The sequence below is a fragment of the Propithecus coquereli genome, unplaced genomic scaffold, assembly GCF_000956105.1.
Source record: "Propithecus coquereli isolate 6110/MARCELLA unplaced genomic scaffold, Pcoq_1.0 Scaffold528, whole genome shotgun sequence".
NCBI lineage: Eukaryota > Metazoa > Chordata > Mammalia > Primates > Indriidae > Propithecus > Propithecus coquereli.
In genome coordinates this window covers 686532-706618 of record NW_012151152.1, presented here as the reverse complement: position 1 = coordinate 706618, position 20087 = coordinate 686532, and the positions used below count along the sequence as shown (strand labels likewise).

General features: G+C 46.1%; 1 protein-coding gene across 2 annotated transcripts in view; it reads right to left on the bottom strand.

Annotated features, from left to right (window-relative positions):
- Positions 1 to 20087, bottom strand: part of CAPZB (capping protein (actin filament) muscle Z-line, beta) — a 172489-nt gene that overhangs the window by 73846 nt on the left and 78556 nt on the right. For both annotated transcript variants that reach the window (XM_012656938.1, XM_012656937.1), the window contains exon 2: positions 5313 to 5402. In XM_012656938.1, coding sequence (XP_012512392.1) covers positions 5313 to 5402 — 90 coding nt within the window. The remainder of the gene's footprint in view (positions 1 to 5312; positions 5403 to 20087) is intronic.

Below are 20087 nucleotides of genomic sequence, written 5' to 3'. Positions count from 1 at the left end.
GCTAGGATTACAGGCGTGAGCCACCGCACCCGGCCTGGGGCGAAGACATTTTAAATGACATCTTTGAAATACAGGAGGAAAAACTGCTGGTCTGAGACTGTTTTAAATGGTGATGATAAAGGAAACTAGGGAAGAAGAAATACGAGCCTGTTCACTCTGCAATACAGATAAGGCAGATCCCATCTGGCCTGGCTGGGGAACGTAGGGAGCGTCTTGGGTCCCAGGCCCAGTAGGTCTTCATCACCTGGGGACAAAGATGAGCTTTGCTTCATTCCACACAGCTGACACTGGGGATTTAATCTCCAGATTTCATTGCTTTACCTATTAAAGATTGAAAACTGAGTAACACTGCTTAGCAGACATCAGACATTCTGCTAATCAACAATATTTACAAACTATTAAATTAGTATTAGCTTTCATTTCATCAATGAATTATGAACGTCTGTGAGCTGGCTCCCTGGGCTGCTTCACGGACAGCAGATTCTTGGAACCATGAGTGATAGATCTCCACTCGCTTGTTCACTGAGGCCCGAATGCATACCCGTACCCCACAGGCTCCAGCCTTCCGATCTGCAAAATCACACTCCCTGCAGACACCATGCTGCCTTGACTGCAAACGGTGGGGAGTGGCGGGTGCGATTTCAAAAGTACAGGTGCTGCTGAGGCTCGCAGCACAAAACACTGCACCCAGCTGGCCCTTTCTATTTCTAGAAGGCCATTCTGGCTGCTCAAAGAGAAGAATATGCTGAAATGAAAACTGATCAAGTTATCAACTTCCTGGTATGGCATCGGGATGTCTCATCCACCTCCACCCCACAGGCCTGCTGGGATGGCTTGGTCGCTTTCCCAGCCCAGATGTCTTCCCCTTGCTTGAGTAAAGTCTGGGGGCACCCAAGAGCTGAGCCCTTGGGGGACTACCGAAAAGAAGTAAAGATTTTTTTTTTTTTTTAAAGTGACCAATGTTTGCAAGCAGAGACTTTCTCGCCTAGTTAAACAGATTTACGGCTATTTTTGGTTTGCTCTTAAAAAGGCAAAGGACGGATGGCCTGCTGGGTGCCAACGTGCAGAAACAAACTCCTTCCTCAGCTCAGAGCTCAAAATACACCCCGGCCGAGAAGTTTCTGCTCCTGCTGCCAGTGTGCAGAGTAAAGCCATAGAAGGTCAAAGTGTAGGAAGCCAAGGGAGCATCTTTGCATCATATGATTCCTGGCGCACACGAATGTGTGGGTATTTTTGAAACAGCTTAACAACGAATTTCGGCTGGCTTCACTCTCGCACAATGGGATTAATATGTAATAAAATGATGTTTTGGCCATCTGCGAAGGAAGGTCATTTCCCACCAACGGGAGCATGCATCATAATCCCAAGGCAGCAAAAGCTCTGATGCGGGAAAGAAAAAAGAAAGTTGCTCTGGCATGATAAATTGGACTGCTCCAGCCTGGCTGCCAAGCGCACACCACATTTCTCTTTAATACTACTCTGTAATCAGACCACTGGTGAACTGGCTAAATTCCCCTGCAGTTCTCTGGCTCTGACATCTAAGTGAGGCCATTCCCTTCATGGGGAATGCTGGCAAGTCCTGACATTCTTGTCAGTCTTAAAACTGGAGACTTTTCTTAAAAACAACCACCTCCCCTTCATTATTTTGGGCAGGTGAGCATGGGAGGAATGACTACAATTTGCACGGCGCGATGCATGAGCTGCTTTGAAAACCTCTCACTGATCCCAGATTATGTGAAACAAAGGCCCAGATCCTTGGCTTTTAGACAGACCCATAACAGTGTGAATTTTCTGAAACTACAGCTTTGGGAAGAAACTAAAATTGCATATAAACTTCAGAGCTACAATAGTACACTCAGCACAGAGCAACACTTACAGAAATAAAAGCATTTTGCAAATTCAGTTAAAAAGGAAAAAGAAAAAAAGAAAAACTGTCATCCGCAAGGAAAACAAGAGAAAAATGGCAGCGATGAAAGGAAAACATTCAAAGAAGTAACTTCCAGGATCAGTCAAAGAACCTAGTACAAAGCCAGCCTGACTGCCCCTTGTACACACACCACACAGAGCAAGGAGCTTGCAGCTAGACCGTTTATCAGAAAGTAGCTTTAGAAGCCTGTCAATTTACTTCTAATGAGGCATGCTTTACCAGATCCCAATTCACTGGGAAGTCATGCTCCATTTCCATTTAGACATTCATCATACTTCAATTAAAAAATTAATGAGAACACCAATTCCTCAATCCAGTCTGGATGGTGGGAATCTACTATGGCCTCTTGTTCAGCCTCTGGATGTGGACGGGGCGCCCAAGGCTGGCCTCCACACCCCCAGGGAGGGAAGGAGGCGCCTCTCGAGCCACCCCGGGAAGCAACAGAGGATAGCGAACTGCTAATCCTAAATGGCCTGCACTGAGAAGGAAATTTTTTCCATGGCTCTAGTTTTTGTTTTTAAATTACGTGAGTTTAAAATTATTCTCCATAATATGCCTGTGTATGAACATTTTAGATTACTAATGGTGGAGTAATTTAACACTTTCTCTCCCAACAGGTAAAACTGACACACCCCGAACGAATATGGTTTTAATCTATAAAATCCTACAATGCGAAAGACACAATTTAATCTGTTGCTCTGAGTGTGGCTGACCCACAGGAACCCAGCAAGCAGAGGCATCCACGCAGGAGAAACCAGGATTTCTGCTGTCGCTGAGCCACACCCCTAGTCTGGCTTCTTCCCCAGAATTCTCTAAAAGAGGTGAAGTAGCCGTATGTACCTTACAGGGGTGCTGTGAAACTTAGATGAAGTAATAGCAGAGCTGGGACCCCCAACAGAAGGCCCCAGCTCAGTCCTGGGCACGCAGTAGGTGTTCAACCAATGTGAGCTGTCTACTCCTACCCCTGGCCTGCCTCTACCCCCTCTCTCTCTCTCACACCCTACAGAAGACAAAGTTAAAAATGGAAAGGTAGTGCACGCTGACAGTAATCTATGGAATGCCACATACTAATCCCAAGTCGGTGACGGATACAGTGTGGCGCTACAGCCTGCGTCCGGCGCCATCCTGCAGCGAGCGCTCGAGGCAGGTCTCACCCAGGGTCTGGCTGCAGAGAGAGGCGGCTCCTGATATGCCTTTGTCCACCACCCATGCTGCCGTCCCCCGCCGCGCCCAAGGAAAACTGGCGCGCTTGCAGCGGGGGAACCAGGTGACCAAGTTTTCACAAAAGCAGCCATGTGCCATCCCTGGAATAAAGAGTGACGAGGAGTCACGGAGAAAACGCGCAGCTGCGGCGACACACTTCAGTTGCCATAAGAACAAAACAGCCTGTTAAACACCCAGAAGGGGCCACTGAGGAAAATTTGCTCATCATTTCCTACTTCTACGTTTGGTTTATTTCTAAAATACAGTAATAACTAAATTGGCAAACTGAATTTAAACTCAGCCAAGCATACTTTCATGCTGAGTTTCAAAGAAAAACAAACCCCTGCAGCTGACCAAATTTAGGGATCTGAGCACACCTTCGACTTCTGCCCGCCCCTTCTGCAGAGGCTCCATCACGGATTTCTGACCAAGAAAAACGCAAATGGAGCTTCCCAGACGGCATTTGCAGTTCTGCCTGATAGGACTGTTGAGAATATAATAAATAAGGCCACACACACAAATGGCTCAGCACGGTGTGCTGCATACAAAGTTCAGCGCTAAGTGGGTTGATGGTGCTGATTATTATTAACACCACATCAAGTTCAAGTCCGCCTCCTGACTTGCAAGGACACCTCCTACCCATCCAACTTTCTATGCCATTAATCTCAACAAAGACTCTCCCCTGACCCACCCGGCCCACACTGCCCGCCTGCCTCCAGCATGTCACACGCCCGGGCCCGGATTCCACACAAAATAGGACCCAACCAATCTGATGCTTAGACTAATGTTTAAAAATCGGAATATTTCACATGAAAACCCAAATGCGTGGCTCCTCCAGAAAAATCTGAAAACGAGCAGCAGAGGATCACACTCCCAAGAGGACAGCAGCACCTGCAAGATGGGCCCCACCGAGCCCACTTCAGTGATTCGCTTCCCCTCACCGGCTCTCAGTTTGGGACCCCTGACCCTGTGCATACCGTGGGTTCAGTCACATCGCAGTTCAACCTTCTCTTCCCTTCCATCACAAGCACCTGCAAGGACCTTTCTGAGCAGAGCCAGGGACCTCAGGAAACCTCCTCTTGCTTCCTGAATTACTACGGATGAAACACGCCAAGTTCACGACTCCTTCCCCAGGCTCCACACGGCCTCACACACCTGCCTCTCAGCTGGGGCTGTGTGTCCGTATCAATACACAAACAGCTGCGCTGTGGGCCTTCCAGACCACCGGGGAGAGTTGTAACTGTGAACAACACGAGTCCCCTGCAGTATATTTTTTCTCCAGTAAAACTGTTCTGAATTCATGTAATGGAATTAAATAAATAAATACAGCATAAGGACAGGTTTTCAAACCACTGTTTTAAAAGATACCTCATTGATAAGCCACGCTTGGCGACTGATAACCACATCCAAGGAAACACGGGACACGACGGATAAAGCAGATTTGGACTCTGAGGATTCTGAAGTTCCAGACCCAGCACCGGAACTCACCGGCTAAATGATGGGGGTGATTCAGTTGGCCTCTTGGGACCAGATTTTATATTTCTTTTCAATATTTCCCATGGCTTTATAGATGCTTTTTAATATTTTAAGTACTCTCAAATAACATTATAGTGCTAGTTAATCTGAGGCATCACTTTGAGACCATTCTGAGTACATAAAAATTTTTAAATGAATCAAGTATTTAAAAATTAGATGTCATGGGCTCTTTAACAGCCAACTCGTGTTTGTCATACTTTTTCAAACTAGAAATGAAGCCACTGAAGCATCTTATAGGGTAGACATTTGTACGTCGTTGGCTGGAGAAACTCACACAATAGCAGAGAAACTGACAGTGCCTGGTGTAAGTGCACTGCCGTATGCCTGCTGCGGGGTACGGCCTCCTCCCCACCGTGCCTACATGCAAGCTTCTAGAAACTGAAGTCAAGGCAGCTGGGGAGAGGGGCAGACTGTCATCATTGTCATCAACTTTACAACTCCTAACTTGGGCTTTATCAACGCAGATGGTTCTGAATGACAGACCACCATATGAAACTCATCTTCCCTCTGTCTGGAGGAATCTTGCAGCCCAGTGGCGTTGTCTGGCCAGGGAGAGAAAAGGTTTCCTGTGCTGTGAATTCTCCACGGAAAAGCTACTGATTACGAGCCCCAGTCTCAAATGGAACCACATGAAGAAGGCACCCACCAGGTCGATCAGGTCACTGAGGTTTTTCTCGATCTGCTGTGGAGGCAGGCGCCTCATGAGGTCCAAGGCACAGTCCAGCTGCTGATCACTCTGTGGAGGGAGAAATAAAAGTGCATAAGACATTTTTGCCAATAGGAAAACCAACAACTTCTTTTAAAAATCATGCTTGCCCAGGGTATTCTAAGACCGAAAGAGCCCTGCAACGGGCCCTCTGCCAGGCCTGTGGGAGCCCGTGGCCTGGCGAGGGGGGGACGCTGGCCAGGCTGTCAGCTCCCCCTTTGACAGCAGTCTCTCTCTCTCAAGTGGGGGCATCCAAAAGACCCTGAAAGAAGTGGGAAGCAGACTGGAGAGTTCAGAAAGCTCCCTCCTCCGCTTTCCTGCTCCTGCAGATTATTAACTCCCAGCTGGTTCTATCCCAAGAGTGCTCAAGTAGCAGATTAGGTTTACCCTTTGTTGTAACTTGGGTATGAACATCAGGTAACATCACCAGGCCAGGTTCCTTGATCAGCTCCAAGCCACGGGGGAAAGCCAGGCAAAGAATGAGTGGCAAGGTACAGAGGTTAAAAGTGCTTCACTCATCCAGTGGAAGCTTCGTAGATGTCCCCAGGCTCTGTGCAAACCAGCCTGAGACCTACACCGCAATACAGTCCAGAGCTCACTCTAGCTGGCAGAGTGGACTACGAGAGCAATAAATTGTGTCACTGCTGCCACAGGGGACTGGAAGCACAAACACTACCCTCGTTAACGAGGACCTTTTTAGAGCTATGCACCGTGTGCTTCACAATACTCTCCTCGATTAGTATTTATGCTGCAAATATTTACCAAGTACCACCACGTACCAGTCACCATAAATATATAAAAAAAATAACGCAGGGAGGGAAGGAGGGAATTGAGTGGAAGCAAGACTGGTAAATTACCAAGCAAATTTGGTGCATGACAGTGATAATGTAGAAGGCTGAGCTCAGGAGGAGCAGGAAGTAAGGAGAGAAAGGGAGGCCAGGCAAGACAGCGAAGACCTCTGTGTGCAGCTCCAGAAGTGCAGGAGACCACAAGGAAGGCAGACGGAGTCCCCAACACTACCAATCAGAGGCACTGTCTGATTTGTATGTGGAATCTCTCCCCCAACCAATTTCAGGATTTTTGAAAGGCCTGAATCAACATACTAAAGAGTCTCATAAAATATACAACGTGGGCCGGGCGCGGTGGCTCACGCCTGTAATCCTAGCTCTCTGGGAGGCCGAGGCGGGCGGATTGTTTGAGCTCAGGAGTTCGAAACCAGCCTGAGCAAGAGTAAGACCCCGTCTCTACTAAAATTAGAAAGAATTTAATTGGACAACTAAAAATATATAGAAAAAATTAGCCGGGCATGGTGGCGCATGCCTGTAGTCCCAGCTACTCGGGAGGCTGAGGCAGGAGGATCGCTTGAGCCCAGGAGTTTGAGGTTGCTGTGAGCTAGGCTGATGCCACGGCACTCTAGCCCGGGCAACAGAGTGAGACTCTGTCTCAAAAAAAAAATATATATATACGACGTGATCCTCAAAACGCCACATTCGGCCATAATGAAATACAACCCGTGAACATCACTGTCTACACTCCAGGTCTACTAAGCACAAGCAGGTCACAGGGCAAGGACCCACTTTACAGTCACCAAAGACATACTGCATAGTTAAGTGCAGTCAGTTTCATTTCCAGATACTGACAGGGCATATACAACAGGCTGTTCACAAAATAAAAAAAAAAGCTTGTTTCTTGCTCAAAAGAGTTATCAGTGACAATTCGTTCTAGGATACACAACAAACTGGCTACTCTGCAAAGAAGCAAAAAAAAAAAAAAAAAACCCTTAAAACACCACGAGAAACCCTACCACTTGTTTTGCTTAATGAAAGATTCCAGCGACCACGAATTCCCTACTTGTGCCATGCAGCTCTATGCCAACATATGTCAGCCAAGGCCACGGTGACATAGGTTTGGCCTGCTGGCATGGGAAGGAATTTTAACACCACGCCTAGCTTAGAGCACACAGATAAGCTGATTTGACTCTAGAGAGACAGACTCAATTCCCAGTTCTGCCATTCATTAACTTGTAACCTTGGGCAAGTTTCTTAACCTCTACAAGCCTCCGTATCCATAAAATGGGAAAAACTCTACCACACAGAGTTGTTACAATAATTTGGTAATACATGAGAAATGTTTAATACATAGCAGTATGTTCGATAATTGGGGTGTTATGTGTGTGAATGGGAATATATACACAGGCTTTAAACACACACACCCTCCCAACCAACCCTCACCAGGAGACATCTGGCAATGTATGGAGACATTTGTGGTTGTTACCAGTGGGGGAGAGGAAGCTACTGGCATCCAACGGAGATGCCGCCATACATCCTACAATGCAAAGGGAAGCCTTCCCACAACAAAGAATTACCTGGCCTAAAATGTTAATAGAGTTAAAGTGGAGAAATCCTGGTATAAAAACAACCATTTTGGAGGGTTGCAAACTCTCAGAATCTGATCAAAGATAAGGACTCTCTCTCTCTCTAGAAAACTGCACAAGCAGAGAAACATTTTATATGTAGCTCTAGATCAAAGACCACTCATAATGTCTAAAAACTTCTGGTCTTTGGAAAATATCTCAACTAGGTATCAATTATCCTCTTCAGAATTGAAAAGCAAACTTAGATATAATTAGATAGTTCATTTGAAACTATAATCCAGAACATACTGGGATTCCAAAGGGATTAACTAGAAATTGAGCAGTGTTATCTAGGAAAGGAAAAGACATAACCTGACCAGAGAAGGTCAATGTGAATTAACCCTTCTGTGGAACCTGTTCACCTCCCCACCCCCAATATGCTGATCACAACCTCACCCCTTCCGGAAGGTCTTCTGCCAGACTTTATCTAGTTGACAGCACTAAAATACTATCGTAAAATGATCTGACTCATATTTTGCATTAATCCCAATTAATCTTAATTGGAAATGTTTCACTACAAATTTGTAGGGCTAAGGATGTTTAACTATCATTAAGTTAGGAAATGACTAAATGCTTCCCCTAAGTGAAGCAACATGGGACGGCTTAATGACAGCTTGTAAAAAGTTAAAATTAGACTTAACTGGAGCCATTTGCTCAGGAGTCATCCCAAACCCTAAGGGGTCTAAACTGGAAACAGCACAGGGGAAGGAAGAAATGTGGATTACCTACAGCCACATACATACAGCACCGTGAGTGACCCTGGAAACAGAATGATGTGGGGGATGTGGGTGTCCCAGGGGACTACCTATGATGCTGCCACTTTATAAAGTTCAGTAACAAGCAAAAAATTTTATTGCAAAAAAATCAGTCCTCAGAAGGCTGTCATCCTAAAAGTAAAAAAAGAAAAAGGAATATCCATTCAAGTGAACTCCCTATTATTTACACGTATATTTTAAACTAATATAACAAGGCTTTTTTCTTTCTTTTAAGCTGAGACAAGAGAATGATAAATACAAAATCCAGAAGAGAAGAACAGTTACAAGGAAGCCACCAAGGGAAGATGAAAGTTGGTATTTGTTTAGGTTTTACGTGGAATGGTAGATTCAAGGGTATTCGTTGCATCATGATGCTTAAAACATATTAATATGCTCCTTTATAATTATCTGATATCGAAACATTTTTAAAGGTAATAAAAAAAAACACAAACAAGTGCAAGCGAGGAGAAGACTTAGGACTCAGGAGTTCAGGGCCCAAGGCCTGCCATGTCACTAGATGTCTGTGCGCCTTGGGCTGCCCACTTGACCTCGTGGCCTGGGATTGGACCAGATGGCCTCCAAGATTCCTTCCAGATGGACTGGGTCCTCCAACCTACTGCAAGAGCAGATGCACCCCCTAGGTCCAACTTCCTCACCTTTCAACAAGACCCTCACCCTGGATTCAGCCCACCAGAGGCCAGCAACTGCCCTGCAATCCAACAGCTGTGCACGGCATGGGGTGCCAACCTTGGGCCCCACCAATGAGACCGGGTCCCACGCCTCAAGGAACCAATTGTCCTTAAAGTAGCAAATAACCACAGGGCTGCGTGCTATGTACAATGACAGAACACAGAAGGCACAAAGAGACAAGACACAGCTCACAATACACTGATTTGTACTTCTTTGTGTCAATTATTTTCCTAGGATTTCCCTCCCCCATGGTTACTTCCCTGCCTGGCTTTCTATTTATTTTGTAAACTGTCACCTGTGACTTAGAGCTCTCCACATCCAGCTTCTTCAAAATGCTAGAAACCTCCGTCATAAAATGAACTTTACCAGTTCTACCTCCCACTGGTGGTGTTTTCCGGGTTGAAAGGTAAATAGGAAAAGAACGACCGTTTCGCTTCACCCTGCAGAATTCTCTGCCCATTCAGTTAGTCATTCGGTAATTATTCATTGAGTGTTTCCTAGGTAACAAACACTGGTTTTGATGCTAAACGGTGAACATTAAATCCTGGTCTTCACAGAGTTTATGGTGCGGTCAAAATCAATATGGAAAAAAAATCAAGAAAGGGTCCCTGTTAGGATGTCAAAGAATAAGGAGGGGACGGTTACCCCACTTTAAGTTGATGAGGTTCCAAGGAGTAGGTTTAGGATTTGAGCTGTGGTTTGGGGGTGGGGGGAGGGTAGTATATAAACTGAGGTTGGAGATGTTTCACTTTCTGCTGGATTTTCCACATTGCTTAAAGAAAAAGCACAAAACTGTTTAAATCACCCGGCAACAATCAAACAACTGTTATTATAGACTCGAACAATTTTTCAAAATAAGTCAAAACACTACAGTCTAGAATATCTGCTGAAGAGTTCAGACACCTGATAGTGCTGTCAAATCATCTGCACACAGTAAAACCTGGCCTTTTAAACTAAAAGGGCGAAGTCTGGTTTGGAAACCATGATCAAATGAGAAGTGTTCTGTCCGTGCTCTGCATTTAGTCCAACAAACACACCACTCCCAATGACCAATGTCAAAGGGACCCAATAAGTAGTACAGAGAATCCCAAAAGATTTCCCAAAACAGAGTCGCAAGAGCTGGGTTACCTTGGATAAGTGTGTCCTAGGCAGACCTGGAGGGGCCTTTCCAGGCAGCAGGTGCAGCAGGATAGAGAGGTGGGGAGGGGGGTACCCTGAAGAGGCAGGGGAGACCAGGGGATGTGGCGTGGGGAGATGACTGGGGCCATGTCACAAGGGGCCTGTGCTAGGGCCAGATCGTGCCCAAGCTGCTCAGCGGGCAGCTAACCCGGCTCAGAACCTCACTTCTCCCAGTAGATTTGCTTTTGTCTATAGGTAAGACTTCTGTGCCAGGTTCTCTGGCCTTTACAACTTATCAAAATCTACTTTTCCATGAGGACTTCGGAGCCCCTCAAGATTTTTGCACAGAGGAACAACAAAGCATTGTTGTGTCTTAGAAGGTGAAGTGGATTATATTTTTCAAAAATGGCCGTAACGAGCCCCCCTACACCACATGCTCCCTGTGCGGCGTGACTTTGACACTCCCCCAACTGAGGGGGAGCCTATGTCCCCTCCCCTTGGAACTGGGGGAGCTTTCATGACTGTTTTTATCAACAGAGCAGAGCAGAATTGATGCTCTATGACTTGTGAGGCCACGCCCTAAGAGAAGACACAGCTTCTCCACTACCTGCAGACCACACACACCTGGAGCCCATTCAGCTTCCCCGAGGCCACCCCGGGAGGAACAGCTGCAGGAAGAGACCCTGGACTCCATAAAGAGAGGGATGCCTGGACAGCCCCCAGGTGCTCCAGGTCCCCACTGTCCCAGCTTCCGCTGTCTGACTGCAATACCATGAGACCCAAGCCAGAACTACCCACAGAAACCACCAGAGACAATGAAATGATTGTTGTTCTCTTAAGCCGCTAGGTTTTGGGGTGATTTTATTAGATGGCAATAGTGACTGACACACAAGGATTCTTCTGGTGACTGTGGGGAGACCATCTGAGCAGAGGGGCCTCTACAGCAACCGGGGCTCTGGCTGGATGGCTGGAGAGTAGGGGGAGAGTCAGAGGTTTTAGGGGCAGGACAGACAGGACAGGGTTACTTACTGGAGATGGGAGGAAGCCCAAGAAATCTGAGATAACTACGTTTTCTAGCGAGGGCCACCTGCTAGAAGATGGTGCCACAGCCTCATTAGAGCGTGTACAGTTTGTGTGTGTCCTTTTAAAATCCAGTGTTTGTAATTTCAAGGACAAGCAGTAACTCAAAACCGCTAATACTTCCAAGCAAAAGTCCTGCTCCGCCAGCTCTAGGGGGCTGGTTAAGGCAGATCTGTACTTAACAGCATCTGTCTATACGTAAACAACCAACCAAAGCTTGAAGGCCTTTAAAGTTTGTGCTTAAGTTCATCAAGACCTTCGCTCGTTTACATTCCCAAGAGGCTTAGCAAATACTTACTTCATAGACAGCACAAAGGTAAACTTCCCTGGCGCCCAGGCTGACTTACCACAAATTTATGGAGTCTAATTTAACCACGGTTTGTCTTGTATAATCTGTGACCCGACAAGCAACTTTGTTTAAATGTTGAATCTGTTTTCTGCCATGTGGCTGAGAACAGTTTGTGCTGGGGGCGATTTAGGAGCAGATTCACAGGCCGGCCCAGCCAACAGCTCATCTTTAGGTCAGTTCGGAAAACTGCACATTTTGGATTAATAAAAGAAAAGCGCTTCTTCCACTGACTGACCGCATTCTGGGAGGGTCACAGGGATGACAGCCGGGGGTGGGGGGAGATGCCTCACCAAACACAAACACATTCATTCCCTCTGGATGACTTCGTTTCCAAGGGAAAATCCAATGCCCTCTACCAAGTGAATCAAAGCCACAGTGAACGTCCACTTGGGGGACCGGGCCTCCTTCAACCTTTTGAGATCTACTGTAGACCATCATGGCTGGGTCAGTGCGGCCTTTTAAATTAAGTCTAAATAATAAATAAATACACCACGACCATCACACAATATAAAATTACCATGTTAGTCCTAGCTGTGACCAAGACCCTAGCAGATGTCACAAGACCCTCGGAGACAGCAGGGCAACACAACACTGGGTCCACGAACAACCAAACAGCCTGAACGAGTCACCTATTGTTATGCAAGAAATAAACTATCTTATTTGGGGGGAAATTTAACCATTTTAAAGTGAACAATTGAGTGGCTGTGTCATCATCATCTTGATCACCATGAGAACATAATCGCTTTACAAGTCTCTCCTTTAAAAAAAAATTCTGTCAGGTGCACAGAAATGAGATCTGCACGGACATTTCAAGTTCATCTAAGCCCTGCCCCTTCGTTTTACGATGAATAATGAGGTTCAGAGAAAGTTCTGAACCCCCACCTTCCTATGGAGAGGTCTGACCCCGTCCCATGCCCTCTTCCCACCGGAGTCCTTCACCGAGTGACCGTGTGAGTGACAGGTAGGCACGGCTGAACAGTGAGACACGGTGCCTGCCCTCCCGCAGAGGACAGCCAGGAAAAACAGCAGGAGAGAATGACTACCCCATCCACATTCCACACTCAGGAAGACCAACATCCCAGGTACCCCACCATCGCTGAGGATCTGGGAGCTCTTCCCAGTGACTTCTCAAGATAACCAAAGTACCCACTTTTTTTAATCCTAAAAGACAGCAATCTCTCTAAGACGTGTTACATGGTCCACATTTTTACACAATGCAAATGAACAGGGGACAGTGCAGCGAACACAGTTAAACCATCTCACTGGCCGAAGGACACCGTATGAGCAGCCGTTCCTGGAGCACAGCCCTGTGTCTGCTTTTTAAATTTTTCTGCCTTATCTGTCGGGCTGTCAGCTACACTTCCTCAACGAAAATGTTGCTTCTAATCTGCTGTGGGCTGACAAACCAGAAAACTAGAAATCCGTTCCCATTTAAAACAAAAACAACAGCAACCAAAAAAACTTTAAGAGAAGGAATAAATCATAGGTTCTCAATTTAGGGTTCAGAGTCACAGTCCCACAAATAGTTTGTGGTATGGAGATGTGTGTGTGTGTGTGTGCTCACATTTTTTTTACCCTTTTCTCGAAGAAGTCTAAGACTCTAAAAGCACAGATACAATAATAATTCCTGTTTCCCGTATAACCTGCGGGATGGAACTAAGGAAGTCACCACTTAATCCTCTGGAGCCTCAGTTTTCTCTAAAACAGGGGCCTCAGGACACTCTCCACCTTGCAGGGCCACGGGCTCAAGGCGCCGCCCCCACCACATCCTCCACGAAGGGCAGGGACTCTCCCCGGGTGTGAAGCACGGGGCTTATCTGCCAGGGCTTTTACATAACGTTTTTTGAGTGCTCCGGGGCCCTTTCCTCCCAGATTTTTCCCTCACTTGACACAGGTTTTCCATTCAGGTTGCCAGGAGTCTCTAGGTAGGCGGGGTGTTATTTCAGTTTCCAAGTCATTAAGCTCCAACAAAGGAGAACAGACTTCCACCACGCTCACCCCACAAATCCCCGGCCCTATGCACGACGGAGCTCACGGGACCCCTGGCTTCCCTGAGCCGAAACGAGAGGAAGGGCACTGACGGTAAGAGCTGACTAAATTCCGAGATCATCTACGAGAGATCTTCTTCCCTTTGTTTTCCTGCACGCTGGTCCCCCCTCTCCTCAGCTTGCTTTCCGAAGCCCTCTTGATCCACGCCTCCAGCCCAGGGTAGCACCAAGAAACATTTCCACCACTGGGCCTCCTCCCTATTTACTGGTGCTCCCAAAACCAGCTGAGGCCGTCGAAACCACGCAAACGTGACAGTGCTAGGAGAGTCCCCAAACTACCTCGGCACCCTCCCCAGCGATGAGAATATCCACATGCCTCTCCCTGGTATATTTATTCCGGAGGGAAACTTAGCAACCTACATACGGGCTCTGTGTCAAACTCTATAACGACCATCAGCTGATTTTTCCCTTACACATCCCTCCAGGAAGTAAAATATCCGAAATGAGTCACTCTCGAGAGTTGCAGTTAGACTTCTGCTGTCGTTTTTTTTGGATAACCGATTCACTGTTTACACCCCCAAATCTCTAAATGCAGAACACAGACCAGTTTCTCTGCAGAGATCAAAGTTTACCTGGTGAACCTGGCAGAATGGCAAAGATTCTCAAAAAGGAGTTAGCAACCCAGAGTCCCAGAGGAGCAGTGGCCGCACAAGCACATTTTAATTGGCGAAGCAGAGTCACCGCTCAGCAGGGTTTGTTTTGGTGATTCTTCCACCTCCCTTGCAAGGCAGATGCCCCTGCCTCCTGCACCTCCACCTCTATCCACTCCCAGCACACAGCTGGCCGCCACCTCCCCCACCCCACACCCACGCCCTGCCAGCACCTCAGAGAGCTTGCTGACCCCTGCTCTGTGCACTGAAACCCAGTTCCAAACCAGCACACCACCCACTAAACGCAATTGCTGGGTGCTTTTAATGGCGAACACAAAGCAAAAGGGAGGACTTGCTGCAGGGAACACCCCAGGTCAGATGACCGTTGATAAATCCACAGCTCCCCTGGATGGCTGTGCTGGATCTCTCTTGCACTGCTCCTGGCTCTGCTAACGAGCCAGCTGGGGAAACCAGAGCATTTTCTCTGGAATGTGCCTCCCTCCACCTCTCCAGACCTCAAAACACAGAGTCACAGAAAGGGGACCTTACAAACCATCTACGACGAGGGAAACTGAGGCCTGTACTTACCCATAACTAATGAGACTTACCACATAACTAAACAGCAGATGAACCAGGACCAAAAAACAAAACCATTATAGACGTTAGTGTTTTCCATCTGCTTATATAGGCTGAGCACTCCTAATCTAAAAGTCCAAAATCCTAACTGTTCCAAGCCTGAAACTTTTTGAGCGCTGACATGATGCTGAAAAGAAATGCTCATCGGATTATTTCAGGTTTCAAATTTTTGGATTACGGATGCTCGACCAGTATGTATTTTTCAAATATTCCAAAATTAAAAAAATCCAAAGCACTTTTGGCCCCAAGCATTTCAGATAAGCGACCTGTAGTTTAATCATAAGTCAAAATTAAGAATGGAGCTAGGGTGTGGAAACCATTAAAAACAATAAAAAATAAAGTTAAAAAAGAATGGAACTAGACTGTACCTCCCAAAATATTATTCTGAATAAATTTCTACATCATCAGAATTAACAATGGCAGTATTAAGAATATTTATATGTTGTGCAGATAATTTTATTTTTCAGATGAATTACTCTTTATTGATTAAGAATATCAAGTATCCAAAACGCAAACCAATTTCCAAAAAAAAAAAAAAGGGAAGGAAACTAACGCCTGCTAGGGGTTGGCCTACCACGGACCAGGCACTGCATCCTGTGGGCTTTAGGGGAGAGCCCATAACAGCTGCAGGAGGTCGTCACTGTCACCCCCGTTTTACACATAAATAAACTGAGCTCAGAAAGGTTATGTGACTTGCCCCAGAAGCAGAGCACTGAATGGCAGACAAGGGTGGTAACACGGGTCTGCCTCCCATGACCAAACACTAGAGAGAATGTTAAACAACTTGAACTAAAATAATTTCTTAATGTCTTTAGGGAACAGCTTGCAAGCTCACACAATCAGACAGGGCCAGTGAGTCTGTTTTCCTGGACTGGCTGAATTATGGGCGATTCCATCTACTACCGAATCCTGAAATCTGTCACCTTGGATTACAGACTCTCCTCTCACAAACACTGTCACTGACAGGTGGATTTGTCAAAAATACTGAACCCTTTTCCAGACAGTTTCTGGTGGATGGTTTCCTGGGCCCCTTCGGGAGACCTGCGAGGCACCATCTCCTAGTGTCTGACCATTAATGTTTCGCAGATGTCTACAGCTGCTACCTCCACATGATCCCGGCTGGTTTCATGTAACGAGTGACTAATTCCCCCACTTTGTCAACTGGCAGTTAGGCAAGTCATTAGATGCAATCCTGAGACGTCTTCAACGGATGCCATACATGTTGACCATTTCCACCTCGATGGCACAAGAAATTCAAGAAGCCTTTCACAAAAGTAGAAGATGATTAAAGCAGAGTGCCCCCATATTCCAAATAACTGCTTTAAAAAAAAAAAAAACAATTTGGAAAAATGTCACCCACGTGTTCCTTGACGAAGGCTAAGAAAAGTAAACTCCCTTTTTCAGAGCAGAAGCAGCCAGCTGACATAAACCATCTCCCAAACAGATTTACAAGATGGTCTGGATGAAATCTGTAACGTTCGGATGTGGGTTTACTCTAGTAACACATTGTGCGTGGCTTCTAAAGGTGTGGGGGAGGCCTTAGGTTCAACGTGCAAACAGCACAAATGGACAGGTCTTAACGGGAAAGCAGCAAGATTTAAAGGATTGGGGGAGAAAATGGAGGCTCTATCCATCCAAATATTTTATCTAGAAGGGGGCAATGCTGCTTTTTGGCTTATGTCCAAAGAGAGGTTTGAGAAAAAGAACACAATGCTTATGTATCCAGCAGGCAAAGCAGTTGGGCCCTTTCTTTGTTGGGTTCCTGGGCTCCTATTTCAGATGCCTGTGTGTGAATAAATGTGGAAAACTCCACCCAGTCTCTGCCGGCCTCTGTGTGCTTGTCCTTCCGGCTCAAGGGCAACTCTTTATCGTGGTGCCACCCTACACTGTCAGTCACAGGCACAGCACAACAGAGTATGATAGGATCCTGCGACAAATGGCCCTCCAGCTCCTGCAGATGCATCACCAAGGCTTTAGTAGACTTTGGTGATGGAAACATACAATGCAACATTTTACCAACTTATGATACATTTGCAAATTTAACCCAAGACCTGTCACAACGCTCCCCTCTTCCACTTCAGGTCTGGACCCACCAGGCAGGAAGATACCCAAAAATGACATCCTTAGAGGCTTCAATTTTCAACACCAAAACCAGACCTCCTTTCAGGTCTGCAGCTGGCAGAAAAGACCTTAGAAGTAAGACAGACAAGAATTCAAAGCCTGCACCTGCCATATCCCAGCAAGGGAGGTGTGGACAAGTCCTTCACCTCCCGGAGCCTCAATTCCCTCATCTGTTAAATGGGAATAATAATAATAATAACTATCTTGCAGGACCGTTTTGAGGACAATATTAGAAAGTATATGTAAAGAAACTAGCACAGTTCCTAAAACACAGTAAGTGTTCAATAAAAAACAGGTATCATCGCTGTCTTCTTATACAGAACTTAGTTCCAGAAGACACAAGGTGCTGATGTTCCCATATGGAATCAACACACACCCTCCCCACCGGACCCCTGCTCCACTTATGCAGTGAACGTCACCTGAAGGCATGCAGTGGAACGACAGCCCGAAAATCCAATCAGTCAAGGCCGTTCTTTTCTGGTTCTTTTGGGCTAAACCAAAGTGATCTTTATGAGTGGAAACATTATTCCTCCATCAACAGACAAGTTTCTTCAGAACTAGTGAACATCTTGCCAACAAGAAATATTTTTGCAAACTCAAAACCTTCTTTCCTTCCATCCACCGTCAAAGGCTGAGTGCTGAGTCTCAAGAAAGCTGGTCAGCTGAGTAGGGAGTTCAGCATCCCTCCAAGAGCAAAAAGAATTAAAGGAAAGCAACAAGTTCCAGTTCCAAAATACCTTTCTGATAACTGGGAACTAAGTCCAACACGGGACAGTATTATTGATCATCACCATCTCCCACACCAGCATCTGAAGCAGACTCTGCCAAGCACAGCACAACAGTGTAACTACTACTCGTAACGTTCACCCAGCAGGCACTCCATGGCAGGCTCTGAGTTAGGGCTTAAAATACGTTAATAAAAATAATAGCTCAAACTTACTAAGTCATTGTTCTAATGCTTTATATATATCTCGTTTAATCTTAAAAACGATCCTAGGTGGTAAGTGCTAGTATTAGTCTCAGATGTGGAAACTCAGGCACAGAGAGTGGTGCGGTTACACACATTTAATTGGTGGTGGAGCTGGGATTCAAAATCGGGTGAATCCAACCCCAAAGTCTATGTGCCTAATCCCTATTCTGTACAGCCTGGCAGCCACGCCACCTGCTGCCACCACACTCTCTTCTTGTGCTTAGAACCACCGCCACCCTCTTTGTTTTAAAGTCTCCGGAAGAGGAGGAGCTGGCTATTTAACATTCACTTTTGCACAGTTGAGCTGTAAATGAGGGAAGCAGTATAGCACCGTACTCTAATTAACGATACAGGTTTGAGAGAGAGATTGTCTGCATTCAAATCCTGACTCCACCAGGTCCTAGCTGTGTGACCTTGGACAAATTACTAAACTCTTCTGAGCCTCAGGGTTCCTCACCCATAAAATGAAGGTAAATAATACAGTAGCCCCCTTATCTGCAGTTTTATTTTCTGCAATTTCAGTTGCCTGCAGTTGACCGAAGTCCGAAAATATTAAATGGAAAATTCCAGAAATAAACAATTTGGAAGTTTTTAACTGTGTGCCATTCTACATGATGAAATCTCATACCATCCCGCTTCGTCCTGCCTCGGATGTGAATCCTCCCTTTGTCCAGTGTATCCACGCCGTACACACTCCCCACCCGTGAGTCACTTAGTAGCTGTCTTGGTTCTCAGTTCAACAACTCATGGTATCGCAGTGCTTGTGTTCAAGTCACCCTTATCTGACTCTGTAGTGTCCCCGAAGCGCAAGAGTAGTGACGGTGGCAATTCGAAGATGCCAAAGTAAAACCGTCAAGTGCTTCTTTTAAGTGAAAAGGTAAAAGTTCTCAATTTAATAAGGAAAGAAAAAAATCACATCCTGAGTTTGCTAAGATCTACAGTAAGAACAAATCTGAAAAATTATGAAAATGGAAAAAGAAATTCACGCTAGTTTTGCTGTCGCACCTCGAACTGCAAAAATACATGTAAGGTTTGGTATTATCCATGGTTTCAGGTATCCAGTGGGTGTCATGGAACAGATCCCCTGCAGGTAACAGGGGACAACTATATACACACTTTATACTGTTACCTTAAGGATTGTGTGGGAGTAATCCTTATAGCGCATACCTAGCGCATACCCGGGACACAGTCACCACTCCATAATTTTTACATGTTAAGTCTACGAAGAGGAAGAAAAAAAAGGTAAAAGGATACAAAGCTAACATTTCAAAATAAAGGCCTCTCAGGCCTTCTGCCAACCTCTAGAAGACAGCACTGGACTCTGAGCATCCACAGCAAGGCTGCGACTGCAAACCCGAGGAAGACTTCGGGACCTGCAGAGCCTGGATGGTGCAACTGATCCAAGGAGGGCTGGATTAGGCTCAGTGATTTGGGCTGAGTATGTTTCAGTATATACTACACACTGGAAACCCAGGGATTCTTTATGGATCCAAATGCTTGGTTTTTCAAAATGGTGTTTTCCCATTCCATGACAGATAAAAATATTTCTCATCCAGACATATATATCCACTGACTGATGGCTTTCATTAAAAGCAAACAGTCGGCCGGGCACGGTGGCTCACACCTGTAATCCTAGTACTCTGGGAGGCTGAGATGAGAGGATTGCTGGAGCTCAGGAGTTCGAGACCAGCCTGGGCAACATAGCTAGATCTTGTCTCTACTAAAAATAGAAGAATTAGCCAGACATGGTGGCACGTGCCTGTAGTCTCAGCCACTGGGAGGCTGAGGCAGGAGGATCGCTTGAGCCCAGGAGCCCAGTGGCTATGACGACACCACTGCACTCTAGCCAGGGTGACAGAGGGAGACTCTGTCTTAAAAAAAAGAAAAAGCAGGCCGGGCGTGATGGCTCACGCCTGTAATCCTAGCTCTCTGGGAGGCCGAGGC